General features: G+C 29.4%; 1 protein-coding gene across 1 annotated transcript; it reads left to right on the top strand.

The window, feature by feature from the left end:
* Positions 1-14,555: 14,555 nt before the first annotated feature.
* LOC114383722 (ethylene-responsive transcription factor CRF1-like) lies at positions 14,556-16,306 on the top strand. The gene has a single exon (XM_028343455.1). It carries the CDS (start codon positions 15,090-15,092, stop codon positions 16,071-16,073), a length of 984 nt encoding a protein of 327 aa, XP_028199256.1. The 5' UTR covers positions 14,556-15,089; the 3' UTR covers positions 16,074-16,306.
* Positions 16,307-16,565: the final 259 nt, after the last annotated feature.

Genomic DNA, 16,565 nt, shown 5'->3' with positions numbered 1-16,565 from the left:
TTATTAATATATATGTGAGGGGTAGAGGGTGTCCCAATCTTCACTTGGTAGGCCATGAAATGGATTCCCTTGAATCAGCTGGATCAAGGAATATGGATATGAGAAATTGGCCGCCTGCACCTCTGGTCTAGCTATGCTGGTGAAGTATTGAGGTATAATAGGACTATAGTAATCCTCTAGTGTCATCCTCAGACGATCTTTTTCCATGATGCGTTCTTTAAAGAAGGAATGTGCACTATTCACAAACGAAACAACTACTGTGCATGTTATCACAGAATAAAAATTAAACTTAAATATCTTTTTTTTATTTTTATATATAAAAAAAAATAAGAATGAATAAAGACAAAAAATTGAAAAATAAAATGAAGCACTAAAAAAATAATAGAAAAAAAAAGAAAGAAGTTAAAATAAAAAGATAGAAAGTGAAAACTAATTGTTTTAAAATTGGAATATGCAAATAATCAAGTACGAAAAATAAAGTCCCCGGCAACGGCACCAAAAACTTGTTAACTCGTTGACAAGTGTACCAAATTTGTCACAAGTAGTAATGTACTCGGAAGTCCAAGTGTCGAATCCACAAGGACATTGGTTGTACTTAGATTAATGCAAACCCAATCTAAAAGCAATAGATAAAGAATTTAAAATAAAGATAAAAAATATAGTAGATAAGATAAAGATTTAAAAGAAAGGATAAAAGATTTAAAGATAAATATAGAAGATAAAATATTTAAATTAAGATATGATAAAGATAAGAGAAAATAGAAGATAAAAAAATAAGATAAGAAAAGTAAAAGATAAAAATAGAAGATAAAATCAGAATATGATAAGGTTGGGACCTGGCCTGCCTTGTTTGCCTAGGATGTATGAGTTTATGATTTTTCTTTATCAATTTAGGTGACTTTGTTCTACCCACATCTGTTCAATTACTTGCCCCTGATTCCTCATGATGACAAGCCTATTTTATTTATCTATCTTCCAAATTCCTTTGCAAAGACTCAACAAATAAAATGCATGAAGTATGAATTCTAGATGTTTGCAAGAATGCATGGGCATAAAATAATCATCCTATTCCTAGCAATGACTTTCTTATGAAATCCTTTCTTTTTGTTCTATTAGAAGTTACCCTCTTCCGAGTGTCTAACCCCTAAAACCAATGCATGCATATCTTCTTTAAATCTTATTTAGAAAGTTACCCTCTCCCGAGCGTCTAACCTCTAAGAATATAAAGATGAATAATGCAAGATAAAAGCAGAAAAGATAATAGAATAGAAAACACCTTTGCATTGATAAATAGTGAGTACATCATACATCGCTTGGCTTTTAGGCCTGCCAGACCCTAGCTAGAGGCTTAGCCACTCATGGTCATTGAGGGCTTTACAATGAGAAAGGGGTGAAAGAAAGAGAGGGAGTAAATGAAACCCCTAGGAGAGGGGGTTGTTGTGTGTTTCTCCTCCTTGGCTTGACTCTCTTTTTATAATTGTTGGAGTGGACTTGGGCCTGATGCTAGAAATCTTTCTTTTTTGATATCTTTTGGATTTGTTTTGCTTGTAATCATATCTTCTTGAGATTTCTTGATATTTTGGATATTTTTTTGGATCTTTTTCTCCTTTAATCTCTCCTTTTCATATCTGCAAGCCATAAATGAGAAAAATATCAAATCTTAATATTTAAGCCAAAGATAACTGCTAAATTAATATTTTTAAAGATATTTTCAATATATTTTTATTATCAAAATAACTCATATTTAGCAGTTATTACTGCTTTGGGTTAAAAGTAGGTTTATATAGTGGGGAAATTATGACCTAACTGATTTTATTTATTTATCTATTTATTGTAGAAGCAAAGGCATTTTAATGTTTTGATGATGCCAAAGGACCATGTGCTTCTCAAGTTTAATTCAAGAGGATCTTGCGCTTCTCAAGTTTTATTCAAGACAAGAATCCAAGATATATGATCAAGATAATCTCTAGAGACTTAGGAAGGGAATTCCAAGTTGAAACAGCAAGAGGTTTGGCCAAAGAATATGAGTTAAAATATTTTTACAAAAGATTTACTCTTTGGTAATCGATTACCAGAGCATTTAATCGATTACCAGTGGCCAAAATACTTCCTGAAATGCTTTTAAAATGATTTTGAATACTTTTGAAAGCATGTAATCGATTACATAAGTATTGTAATCGATTACATAAGTATTGTAATCGATCACTTGGATGGTAATCGATTACCAGCAGTTATTGAACGTTTTAATTCAAATTTTAAAGCCTGTAATTGATTACACAAGTCTTGTAATTGATTACCAGAGGAGATTTTCAGAAAATAATTTCCAAGAGTCACATCTGTTCAAATGGTTTTTGAATGGCCATCAAGGGTCTATTTATATGTGACTTGGAACACAAATTTGCTTAGAGTTTTTCAGAACAAAAAGTGTTATTCTCTCAAAAGCAAAAATTGTCTTATCCTCTTAAAAATTCCTTGGCCAATACACTTGCAATTCAATAAGGAATTATTTGAGTGCTTCATTGTTCAATCTATCTCTTTCAAGAGAGATTTCTTCTTCTCTTCTTCTTACTTCTAAAAAGGGATTAAGAGACCGAGGGTCTCTTGTTGTAAAGCAATCTGAACACAAAGGAAGGGTTGTCCTTGTGTGGTTCAGAACTTGTAAAGGGTTTTTGCAAGTTAGTGGAACTCTCAAGCGGGTTGCTTGGGGACTGGACGTAGGAACAAGAGTATGGCCGAACCAGTATAAAACTGAGTTTGCACTTTCTCTTCCCTTAAAATCTTTTATTTATTATTGCTCATTGCTTCTATTCAGTAAGTTTAATTTGAATAATTATTTAGAAAATTCATTTTAAAAGGAATCTTGGGATTTAGATTAAAATCAAAATAGAATTTTTAATTAGGGAATAGTTTATGATATCTTAATTCAACCCCCCTTCTTAGGATATTTGAGGCCACTTGTCTAATATTTATTTATTTATTTATTTATTAATAGGAAAACTTAAAAAAAAAACACGTCTGTTACATTAAGTACTATTTTAGTGATAAGCGGTTAACACAATGTGTTAGAGTGGTTAACTCGGTAGTTTCTGTTATGTTATTTGATATAAGTGTTTGGGTATAAATACCAATATGTAACACAATGAATACAAATGATTATGTGATCAATAAGATTTTCTTTCATTCTTTTCATTTTCGCTCTAGAGTATATGTGTGTGTGTGTGTTCTTATCCTTATCTCCAACAAATATAAGGTTTCAATGACTTTGATGAACTCAATGAAGTCAAATAAAGCCCGCAAACCAAACAAGTCCTAGTCTATTTTCTTCAAACAATATTGGCATATAGTAGTTGGTGATGATATTTTCCATCTTGTTAGAGATGCTTTCATGAATGGTTACTTTAATCCTAAGATTTCTAAGACTTTGATTTCCCTTATTCCAAAAATGGGTTCTCCTACGTCCTTTAAGGAACTTAGGCTCATTAGCCTCTGCAATGTTATATACAAAATTATAACAAAAGTAATTGTTGGGAGACTAAGGACTTTCCCATATAGCATTATCGGACCTCTCCAGAGTAGCTTTGTTCTAGGCAGCGGAACATTTAATAATGCTATTATACTCCAAGAGGTCCTTCACTCTATGCATTGCAATAAGAATAAAAGAAAGGGGATATTATCTTCAAACTCAATCTTGAAAAAACATATGATCAAGTTGATTGGAGATTTCTTAGAATGTCTCTCTTAGATTTTGGCTTCCCACCTCATATATAGTTAATCTTGTCGTGTTTTGCGTGGCTTCTTCCTCACTATAAATTTTATGGAATAGTAATAAGCTTCCTCCCTTTACACCTAAGAAGGTCCTCTATGAGGCTTTTTTTTATGACATTCTAGAGTGACTGTCAATTGAATATTGGCATTTATAAGTTATTACCAATTATGAGAATTGATTATTACTTTATTAAGGGGTTATAAATAATTTAAAGGAATTAGTGTGATTTTTTTCAAAAATATCAACATCTTTTTACTGGAAAAAAATCACAACTTTATTTTGAGGGGAAAAAAATCACAACTATGTTGCATTGTATGTTTATTCAAATATAAATAAAATAATGTTTAATATAAGTTAATTTGAGTTTGATCAATGATCTCAAGTTCAAAAATATATATATAGACATGTTAAATATTTGAAAAGAGAGTTTTGTAACTCATATGAGAGATATTTGTTGCCTTATATGTAGATATGTTAAATATTTAAAAAGGGAGTTTTGTAACTCACTACTAGAAAATAGACTTTTTACATTGGTTATTAAAGACTTTTAACATTAATTATTAACCGATGTTGAAACTACCAACGTTAAAGTATCAATGTTAACATCGGTTGTTTAAAAACCGTTTTCTTCTCACCAACATCGGTTTGTTGACAACATCAATTTTTTTAAAAACTGATATTGTTTTTTGCTAAAACAACATCAATTTTTGCAAAAATCGATGTTGTTGTTTACTGACAATATCGATTTTTCTTAAAACCGATATTGTTTTTTGGTTTTTTTAATATCCTATTTTTTTAATTACCAACCTATAATTAATTCATATCCCAACTTATCATTCAAAGTTGTAAAAAAAATACATAAAACTAGTCATGCACCAAAAGTTATAAACAAAATATATCAATATATCATGCACCAAGAGTAGTTATAAACATTTATAAACAAAATATACCATAAATGTGTTCAACATGTTCCAATATTTCTCAAAGAATAACTTATAAACAAAAATTTACACATTGATAACAGTGGAGTAGTAATGTACTTTAATTACAAACAAAGCCAAAATAAAACAAAGTTAGAAGTTGCATATGGGAACTCAAATATAACTTGAGTCCCAGTAATTCAATTCTGTGATTGTGCAAAACTCCTCTATCCATTTCCAATTTGTGTAGTCTTCCTATGATGATTATAAACTATCCTACACTCCATAGTCCCTTCCAAGTTCAGATGGGTGAATCTTGCAGCTTTCATAAATGAGTACATGGTACTCGACACATCCTAAAATTAACATGAAATATATTAGATATGTATATGATTTTAAAATTTGACATACAGAGGAATGCTTAATTACTCACCAAATTGCTTCAAGTCACTTTGTACTTAGTCAGCAGGACTTTAAAAGTGATTGAGTTAAGAACTTAGTGGTACAAAGAGTGTCATTTAGGGTAAGCTTTTGGTTCAGAGATGCTTTTGAAGATGGTGAGGAGGAAAACACTCTGTCCATAGTGGGTCAAGGTCACCTGATGACTTCCAGTGAGCTCATAGAACTCTTCGAGTTTTGTCCATCCAGCAAGTAGAGCTAGGCTCATCAGATCTTGGTTATATGTGACAGAGTGCATGTTGCCACTAGAGTGTAGTAGATGCCAAGTAGGCTTTAATTCATCCTTCAATCTTACAACAAATAAACTATTGACTTCACCATAAGGCTACATTTAACAAGCAAATTAATATAAGCAAATTTGTTATATCAAGTCATGTTTATTTTAGAATAGTCTTGAAATTTCTAACTTGATCAATAACATGAACAATGTTGAGCATTTCCTCTGCTTTTTTGTTAATCTTGATCATTGTGTTAGTCATTTCCTTCCAGTTTTGTTGGTGTTCATACGTCATTTCTAAACTCTATTTATAATATAAACATGACATTAATATGCATGATACATTTGACATAACAATATGATACCAATAAATCTGCAAAACCAAGAATTCTCACACCAGCACAAAGTCTGTGGCAGAATGATATTCTTATTTTGAAAACTAACAATGATATTCCTATTTTGGGGGCCTAAGGCTATGGTCACACTAGCACAAAGTCCCATTAACAAGCATCTACACATAGAAACAAGCATTACCATTACTATCACCATCAAAACCAAGAACAAGCTCTAGCTTCTCGCTTACCATCACCATCAAAACCAAACACAGAAATAAGCATTTATAGAAGATTAGCGTATCGTGAGAGAGTGAATGCACGAGAGTGAATGCAAGAACACACATACACACAGAAACAAGCATTACCATCACCATCATAACCAACAATGAGCCCTAGCTTCTTGCTTACCATCACCATCAAAACCAAACACAGAAACAAGCATTTACAGAAGACTAACCTTTCGTGAGTGAGTGAGAGCGTGAGAGTGAGAGAACGAGAATGGCAGCGCAGGAGTGATTGTGAGAACACGACCGCGATAGCAAGAACGAGAACGGTGAGAAGGAGAATGCGACCACACCGGCCCATAGAGTGCGTGAGAGTGAGAAGGATAGCGCGAGAAGTGTGAGCGAGCGAGAACGAGAGCGCCAGAGATGAGTAAGAGTAAGAGATGGTTCACAATGAGCGCCAAAAGAGGAAGAGACTGATATAATTTAACTAACATAACATCGGTTTAACATGAAAAATCGACGTTAACGAACTCATATTATTTACGAATATGTCATTGCGTTTTTGTTAACATATAGATGTTATATTCATTCTTTCTACTAGTGTGTGTGTATATAATTTTATTACAATGTATTTAAAAATTAAATTAAATTACTTATAATAAATATGTACAAGTTTAATAATCATGCATTAACAGGGTAAAATAATTTTATATTATCATTCAATCACAATTCTATGACTCTAAAATTAGTTTTTGATTGGATGATAATATAAAATTACAAATTACCTTTTTTTCTCAACTGAAACTTGTAATTTTGAAAAAGATATATAGAAAAATTGGTTCAATTTGTAGAATATTAATTTTACCGTGAATGTCTTATATAACAAATTTATGTTTTTTATTTTTATGTATGATGACTTTTAATTTTTAAAATTAAAAATGTAGTTACATATCTTCTTTTAAATTTTATATCAAGTCAAGAATTCAATCAAATAAGATTTTTAATTTCTTTTTTTCACACTCAATCTTCAATGAGCATTATATATATTGAGATATTTGTAAAATATAGTATAGTTTATTTTTAAAAATCCAAAATTAAAAATTTGAAATGAAAATATTTTATTATTAATAAAACTATTTTTCTTATATTACATGAGTATTTTTTAATTTAATAAAAAAAGTTAAAGACATAGTATATATTTATTATTAATTTATAACTATTAATAAAAACAATTAACCTTTTGGTGTACATATTTTCTATTCCTAAATTATCCTTCAATATGAATAATTATTTTGATTTCTTTCATGAACCTTCAATAGGTACCTGTTGACACTATTTTCTTCAACTATTTTTTCTTTTTCACATTGTTTTAAAAAAATAAAGATAGAAGCACAAAGTACTTCTCCTTTAATTAGTAATGATTAAAAATACTAGAAACACACTTTCTAGTACATTTTTATATAAAAAAAATTCTATTATTATTGATTGAAATGTGTCAAAAGTCACAAAATTTGTGTGGATCTCACTCATGATTTTGTTATTTTCGGTGAATACGAGAAAACATGTTAGAAATAATATGTTAGTAACATTGTTCTAATGATTATCTTTTAATATCTGTATATATTAGCGTAACTTATTGAATGAGAATGTTTTTAGTAACTATTCTTCAAGGAAAGCATTTTTCCCAACATTCAAGGAAATTATTTTAAAGAATTTTTTATTCTTTGTTAGAGATTTTTTAACCTTTTATTTCTCTCCATCTAAAATATAATTCATACGTTTAAAAATATTTAATTATTATAAATTTCAGTCATAAAAATAATATTTATTATATGCATTATACATATGCTAAAATACTAGTTTTATTAACTTTAAAAAACACATAATTTATAATGGTTTAAAGAGATAAAGTGGTTCATTGAGGAAGAAATAATAAAAATAAATATATTTTATTAAAAATTCTCACATTAGATTTAAATCTAGAACATCATATATCTATCCAAAACCTTCACCATTAGGTTGAACCTAATGGTTCAAAATAATAAAAATGAATCATTAAAATCATACACTTCCTTATTTTTATACATATATGATATGATGTGTCAACATTTAAAATTTTAAATTTATAAGCTTAAATTTATTTTTGGTTCTATAGATTTACACTTTTCAATTTTAATTTTTGTAAGTTTCTTTTTTGTTTATTTTCAGTCCATGTATGCTAGTGATTTTTCAATTTTAGTGCCCACCATATTTTTTGTTCATTTTAGTCCTTATAAGAATGCATTTTTTTAATTTTGGTCCCTGTAAGTGAAAATTTATAGGACTAAAAATGAAAAAATTAATTAAAACTTAGAGGGACTAGAATTGAAAAGGAGAAAACTTACAAGGATGAAAAATGAAAAAAAATATATTACAAAGACCATAACTGAAAAATAGCAAATTTACCGAAACTAAAAATGCACAACAAAATTTGCAAAGACTAAAATTGAAAAAAATATAAACTTACATAGACTAAAAACATATTTAAACCAAATTTAAATTAGGATATATTTATATTTCAAAAATTTTAAAATTCACTTTATCTAAAAAGAAAGAAAGATATTATTAAGGTGACAATATGAAACAAGATACCTTGGAATGTAGACTTGAAAACATCACATTCTCATGTTTGGTAGATCCCTAAAAATATCATTCTTATGTTTGGTACAAGTTTTGTAAAAATATGTTCAGAGATAATTAATTACAAGGGGTGTAAAGTACACACAATAGTATTCCAATTTATTTTCTATAATAACTACCTATTCTCACTTCATTGTTCCACATTTCTTTTCTTACTTTATTTTTCTTAATTAATTTTCAAACAGACATGTTCATGGGAATAATATTTCCGGACCTAACAATCCTGGGAATATGATTTCCTAGAATAAAAGTCCATTCTTTTAAACAAACGCCTTCTAAATTGATTCAACTTAATAATATTAAAAATTAAAATTAAAATTAAAATTAAATTTTAAAAATATTGAAATGAATAGAAAAGTAACTGAAATGTACCAAAAAGAAAAGTATAACTAAAAAGATACTTACAATGAAAAAAAAATCGTGACAAGAATAATTTTTTAAAATGTTTTCTTTTAAAAATGAGAATTAATATTTATAAATAATAAGAAAATGGTCTTTATATTGATAATGTAAAATTATTTTATATTGTCATTCAATTATTAATCATCATAAATAATAAATTTTTTAATTTTATAATAATTATTTTAAAAATCATTTGAACGGTAATTTTTTATTTATTAATAAGAAATAATGTAAAAAATTTACATTAAAGATGTATGACCATTAAAATCTATTTATAATATAAGAATAAATATGAGAATAATTATATAAATATCTTCACTTAATATGGAATACTCCTATATAAAGGTAAACTATTTTTTTTAGACGATTAATTTTAGGAAATTGTTCTAACTCTTAAAACAAACTTCATTCAATTTCTTGAATTTCCCTGTAAAGATCATTCAAAGGAATTAGGTGATTTAAAGTGAAAATAAAATTAGATAGAAAGTGTTGGTTTGATTGGCTGAAAATTATAATACCGGATAGGATAAATATTTTATTTCACGTTCGATTTGAAAAAGGATATGAGATAACATAAATCAAATAGATAAGGAAAGAATAAAATCTCTAGTTTAGTTTTGTTATTCTGGGACAACTTTTTGTCCCATATATAAAGTATTACAAAGAAACATATATCCATATTTTTATCTCTTCAATAATTGAAAAACACTAACTAACCAATGCAATCAGTTTAATCTATATCTCTTTCTTTATTTCTGTAACATTAAATTTCTTATAAACTAGTTTAGTGTCTCAATGTCTTGCAGAGTATTAAATTCATATTTTATAATTTATAGGGGTGACTTATTATATTATTTTGAAATTTAAATATATTATTAATTATTTAGTTTAAATTTTAATAAATATATGTTAGTATATATGTTAACAAATATTTAAATATATTTTTAGGTACACACATGCTCCAGAAAATTGTTATGAATTTTGTCCTTCACTTTGGTCATATCTTATATTATATTAATTATAATACTTAAATTAAAGTTGTTAAAATTTTAAAAATATATTTTTAGAAGAAAAAGATGCATCAAATTATAAAATTTTGTATCTGATATAATAAATTATAATTTATTTTAAAGAAAATTGATTGGTGGTTAATTTGGGATAACAAAAATTGAGTAAAGATGTTTTTTTTTCTTTGTATGAACTGAAGGACAAAGGCCTAGAAAAAACACTAAGAATCAGGCTTAAACATATTTGGGATTAAGTTTGCCATTGTTATAAGAGGAATAAATGAAGGTACAAAATAAAAAATTAAGTGAAGGTGTTTAACTACAATTGAATTTTATTTTTTTTTATTTAATTTACCTTTTTAAGCTTTAACTACAAAATAAAAAATTAAGTGTCATTGTTAGCGACAATTCGCGCTAAGGGCAATTCCTTCTTGGGTTGGAGTTGCGCTTCGCGAGCTTTTTTTTTTGCGCTAAGAAAGAGATAAAAAATTGTTAGTTTGCGAATCCCAATAGTCAAACCTTAGGAAAATGTGTTAGGAACCTACAGTTCAAATTTGAAAATAATCCAACGGTTAATGAATTCAGAATTACAATTTTACCAGAATAGGTTTATGTAAAATTTAAAATCTCATAATTTCAATTTAGGTCAATAAAAGTCCCCACATAATTCAACATTCACATCAAGCAAATCACACATGATTAATTCATACCATTCCTCAACTCATTTAAGTCAATCATATAATCAAATAACACGATAAATACAACTAAACATCGATTTATAGTTAGCAAAATTTCATGGCGTTACAAAAGTCATAAATCACTTTACAACTTCAATTTTTGTTTGCACGTAAGGTATTTTTTTTAAAAAAATTAAATAATTTTTTATTTTAATTATTTAATGAATTAATATATGATTTCTTTTTTAAGTTTTATTTAATATTTTTTATATTTTTTGTATATTATTTTATTTAATCTATTTTCTATATTTAATATTTTCTATATTTTTTTACTAATGCTAAGGATTATTATTTGTTTTGTAAATTAAAAGAATAATTCGAAAAACTTAAATTTAAATAAAAATATTAAAATGTACTTTGTTTAACAAAAATATTAAAAAGTTGTGTTACTGATATTAAAAAATAATATTAACTTATAACTTATCAAATAATATTAATTTTAAAAAAATTAATTAATTTTTACAATTATCATTAAGTAAATTAATAATATCATACCGTAGTATTAATTAAATTTATTTTATAAATTATTTTAATATTAACAAAAGAAAATAATTTGCTAATAAAAATAGTTGTTAAAATAAAAACAAAATAATAAGTTAATATAAATTGAATAATACAAATTAAAGAGAAACATAAAATTAAAAAGTATAAATAATAGTAGTTGTCAACTTACTTGTTTGGACAGTTACTACGATTATGTCTTTGAGTTCTACACAATGAGCATTTCTTATGCATATTTGGAATTAGTTTGTTCATCTCATTATGCATACTACTAGTGGTTGACCTTCCCGTTGTGTCTTGTCGCTTTGAAGGATCAGACATAAAATATAGACCAAAATATTGAGGCAATTTATCTTTGCATTCAAGAGAATCAAATTGATGCTGATAAACTTTATAAATATTTTTCAACTTGTATACAGGGTCAATAGAGTCATCGCCGCAATTTAAATTTCAAGAAGCACATGCTCCAATTGCATGCGAGCAAGAAATTCAAAGTGCCTAAAATTTTCCACAATCGCACCACCATTTGTTCAATTTGACAGTGCATGCCATTTCTTGTTGCCCAAGTTGCGTATTTGTAATTTCTTGAAGCTCAAATATTAAAAAATTTAAGCAAATTAATATTATTTAATAAATTGTATGTTAATATTATTAATTGTGAATATATGTATACATGTTTTTGATGATGCCAAAGTATAAGCAAACAAAATTGCTTCAAGAAATATTCAAGGTTAAGAAAACAAAGATTGCTTCAAGATTAATTCAAGGTCAAACAAACAAGATCAAGAGAAAGATAAGACCTTAGTTTATTTGTTAAAATAATCTCACACTTTTATCAATTTTGGCCTCAAACAATTATTTTCAACAACTCAAGACAATGGTAATCGAATACCAGGTATTGTAATCGATTACCAGAGACAGATTGCAAATGGGCTTTTCAAAAAGGGTTTTAAAATTTGAATTTTAAATTTGATAATCGATTACCAAATGTCTGTAATCGATTATTAATGAGAAAATTTTAGAAATTCTTTTAAAAAGACACATATCTTCAAACTATTTTGAAGAGGCACAATGAGCCTATATATATATATATATATATATATGTGTGTGTGTGTGTGTGTTTGACTTCGAAAAGTACAAGAAAGATTTTTCTAAGAGAACTTAATTGTCAAATACTCTCTAAACAACTATTGGTCAAACAATTGCAAATCTACTTAGAATTATTCTAGGAACTTCAATTTGTACCATCTACTCTAAATGAGAGAAATCTTGTTGTACAATCTCATATATTTAGTTGTAATCAAGAGACTCTTTGTCTCTTGACTTGTGAAAATCTTGAATACAAGCTGTAAAAGATTTACTGAGGTAGTGGAAAATCTCAAGTGCGTTACTTGGACATGGGAAGTGACCGAATCGATATCAATTGAGTTTGTAATTCTCTCCTCCCTTATCTCATTTATTTTATTTATTTTAATTGATGCGCTTTTTCTCATGTATTCTGAGCATATCATATATTATTTGAAAGGAGATTAAAATTTGGTGATTGAAAAATTTTAAAACTTAAGTTATTGAGACCACTTGTCTAACATTAACAAAACATTTTAATATTTTTATTTAAATTTAAATCTTTTACATTATTTTTTAATTTATAAAATAAATAATAATCCTTAACATTAGTAAAAAAATATAGAAAATATATTAAATAAAACAATATACAAAAAATATAGAAAATATTGAATAAAACAATATCTAAAAAATATACAAAATCTTAAATAAAACTAAAAAAGAAAACATATATCAATTTATTAAATAATTAAAATAAAAATTATTTATGATTTTTTTTAAAAATACCTTACTTGCAACAAAAAATTGAAGTCGTAAATTTACAAATTCAATTACAAAGAAGAAAAAATAATTTAATTGTCAATTAATTTTAATTAATATAAAAATATTACCTGAGTTAAACAACCAATCTATATTGAATTGTATATTCTTATAAAAGTGTAAAATTTAAATCTGTAGAAACATAAATTTTTTATCATTAATTAGTCATTAACATTTCTATAATTTTCCAAGCGAGTTTTCAGTTAATACTAAAGGGGGTGTGTGTTGCACACTGTCTAACGCGTGTAGATTCAGCCTCGATTCTAGTAACTGTGAAACAGAAAAGAACCCAGAGACGTAGTAGTATTGTAGTCTTAAGAACTGAATTGTAAATGGCGGCGAATTCAAGGTTGTTCTTCTATCTCTAGTCTATCTCTAGCTCTAAAAAAGTTCAATAAAAAATCCATTTTCAAAAGCTAAACAAATTCAAAAAGATTAAAATCCTTTTACCTGTTAAAAATATTTATTGACCCACACACATATGGCAGAGCTTGGAAACCCCACGGTTGCCACTGCCGAGCACAGAATAAAACGTTTCCACAATTAAGACTCTCTTATCACTAACATTACCAAATTACCCTCGCGCAATTTCAACTTTATCCTATCATACGTTTAAGAAAATATAGATAAGAATATATTTTTATTGTTTGATCGGAAAGAAAGAAAAAAAAAAAAGAAATGTTAGCTTAAATAAAAATTTAAAATTTTCTTTTATCTCCTTTTCTACTAAATTCAAATTTTAATTTTTTCTGTTATTTTGTTTCCATCCATCCAAACTGATGATTACTGTTTCTGTGTTAATTTTGAAGTGCAGCAGCCATAAAGGGGCAAATATCAATTGGAGAAAAATATACTTTCGATTAGTCAACAATTTGACTGACTAATTGCTAATAAGCCGAGTATCTTGGGCTCACGCGACAGCCATCACAGTGTTCGAGATTTAACGCACAATTGCTGGCAACCGTTGATGTTTTTTCTCATTAGTTACTTTAGATGTGTTTAAGAGTCAAATGAAATCACAACAAAACAAATAAATATAGTATGTTTGGATTTTCACTACTAATTGTGTTTGGGTTTTCATCAACATAGCAGGTTTTCAAATATAATTCACGTTAAATTAAGAAAAGAATGAAGAAATTACTCTTATTAATTTCATTAAGATACAGACGGTAAGTGAATTTCATTATTATGAGAACTGAAAAAATGTTCAAATAAAAAAATTTGGTTGAAATGGCATAAAATAATTTGTTTGAAGAAAAGGAAATAAAATATTTGGTGAGATTTTTACATTCAATTCTATTTTACGAGCAAAAGGAAAATAAATAAAAATCTTGCTACCTTCCCAATTTCGGCTGATTTTGATCCTATAAAAATGCGATGTTTCTGTTTCGGTTTTGCAACTGATATTGTTTCTTACCCATTCAATATTACTAATACTACTAATACTTCGTCACTTTATTCTCAAAACGCCACGCCACGCCACGCCACACACTTGGAAGAAAAATCCACTCACAACAAGATAATCTGCATCTTCTTTTCCTTCTCTTTTCCTCTCTTTTGAATCCATAGATGTTTTTTTTACTCCTCATGGAAGGACACCAAAAATAAGTTTCAACGAAAGTCTCCTCCAGCCACTGTAGTTATTCAAACAAAAACACACTCAGAATCACCCTTTCTATAATTTTTTCTTTTCAAGTTCATAGCACACGAGACGATGTTGTTATGTTTTGCTTTTTCACCCTTTAAAGCCCTTTCCTCTTTATTCCGATACCATCTTTCTCTCCCAATTTCATCCTTCCCTCACTCAAACAGTGACCCCTTCACATTTTAAATACTTTCTTTCCATTTTTTTACATCCTTTTGATGCCTTTTTGGCAGATTTCTGCACACATAACCTTTCCTCAATCTTCTCAATCACACATCCCGTATTGTGTTCTCATACCTAACAAACAGTCATGGAACAACAAAACAGCATCCTATGCAAATACACTGAACACCAGACCGTCATGAAAAAACACATGAAATCCAAAGATAACACTTTCTGTTCACCTAAAGTCATCTCCATATCCTTAATCGATCCATACGCCACAGACTCATCCAGCGACGAAGAGAATGTTATGCGCCGGAGGCGCGTGAAGCGCTACGTCAACAGAATCGAACTTCAGCCGGCGTTCAAACCCGTCACTACAAGAAAGAGACACGCCGGAGACGCCGCCACTCTCCGGAAGCCACCGGCGAAGGTGACAAATTCCTGCAGGAAATTCCGCGGCGTGAGGCAGCGGCCGTGGGGTAAATGGGCGGCTGAAATAAGGGATCCCGTGCAGCGAGTGAGAATCTGGCTCGGAACCTTCAAAACCGCCGAGGAGGCCGCCTTGTGCTATGACAATGCGGCGATCACGCTCCGCGGCCCCGACGCGCTAACGAACTTCGGGAGGTCGCGGCCGGAGGAAACGCCGGAAAAAGAAGAGATGGTTGAAAAGGAAGAATTCACATCCGGGAAGCCGGAAATGAAAGTCGTCGTGAAACCAGAGACCCAAGTTTCAGTTTCGGTCTCCGGCTGCTACGACTCGGGCGACGAGTGTTGTCTCAACCTATCGTCGCCCACTTCGGTTCTCCAGTTCAGTGCTGAACCGTATAAACCGGACGAGCCGTTTCCCGGTTCAACCGAAACTCGCACTGTGGTGGAAGAGTGCCATGGCGAGACGGTGTCGTTTAGCGACAGTAGTGAGTGTATTTTAAAAGACATGCCGTGGGATGATGTGTTTAATTTTCCGGTTATGTTTGACGAGCCGCTGTCGCACTTGTTTGATGAAACGACGCCGTTTTCGATTAGTGACGGTTTCGGTGATGAAAAGTTTTTGCCGTCATCAACGTTGTGCCAAGTGGACGATTATTTCCAAGACATCTTGTTAGGGTCAGATCCTCTCGTGGTTCTGTGAGTGAAGGCAAATTTTTGTTCCAGTTAATATTTTAATAATTTTGTTTAAATATTAGTTTGTTTTTTATTATTTATATGGTCGAGAAATTCGTGTAACGAAGGGAGCGGGGGTTGAACGAAGTTTTGTTTAGATTCTATTTTATGTTTCCTTTGCCTAATAATCAGGGTTGTTGAGAGTGTAATATATTGTGTCTAGTATCAATCCAAGTGTATGAAGTTCTTTTTAGCTCTTTTGTTTTGGTTTGATTCTCGTTGCTTTGGTTTTGGCATTTTTGGGTGACTATTCAAGTTTTTTGGCCCGTAATAACAAAACGATAATAAAGGTAGGTTTTGGTGTAAGGGACAACACAATGTGTGAACAATAAATCTAGTGTATGTGAAATGAAGTGCCGCCGACTCTTCCCTTGCAGGCGGTGATTGCGGTCATGACTCGTGTGACTCGTGACCGATTGATCGAGGGACGGCCGTGTGAAGGGCAAACGACCATTTGGGA

This window comes from Glycine soja, chromosome 14 (genome assembly GCF_004193775.1).
Source record: "Glycine soja cultivar W05 chromosome 14, ASM419377v2, whole genome shotgun sequence".
Classification (NCBI taxonomy): Eukaryota; Viridiplantae; Streptophyta; class Magnoliopsida; order Fabales; family Fabaceae; genus Glycine; species Glycine soja.
This window is presented reverse-complemented; position numbering and strand designations above follow the sequence as displayed.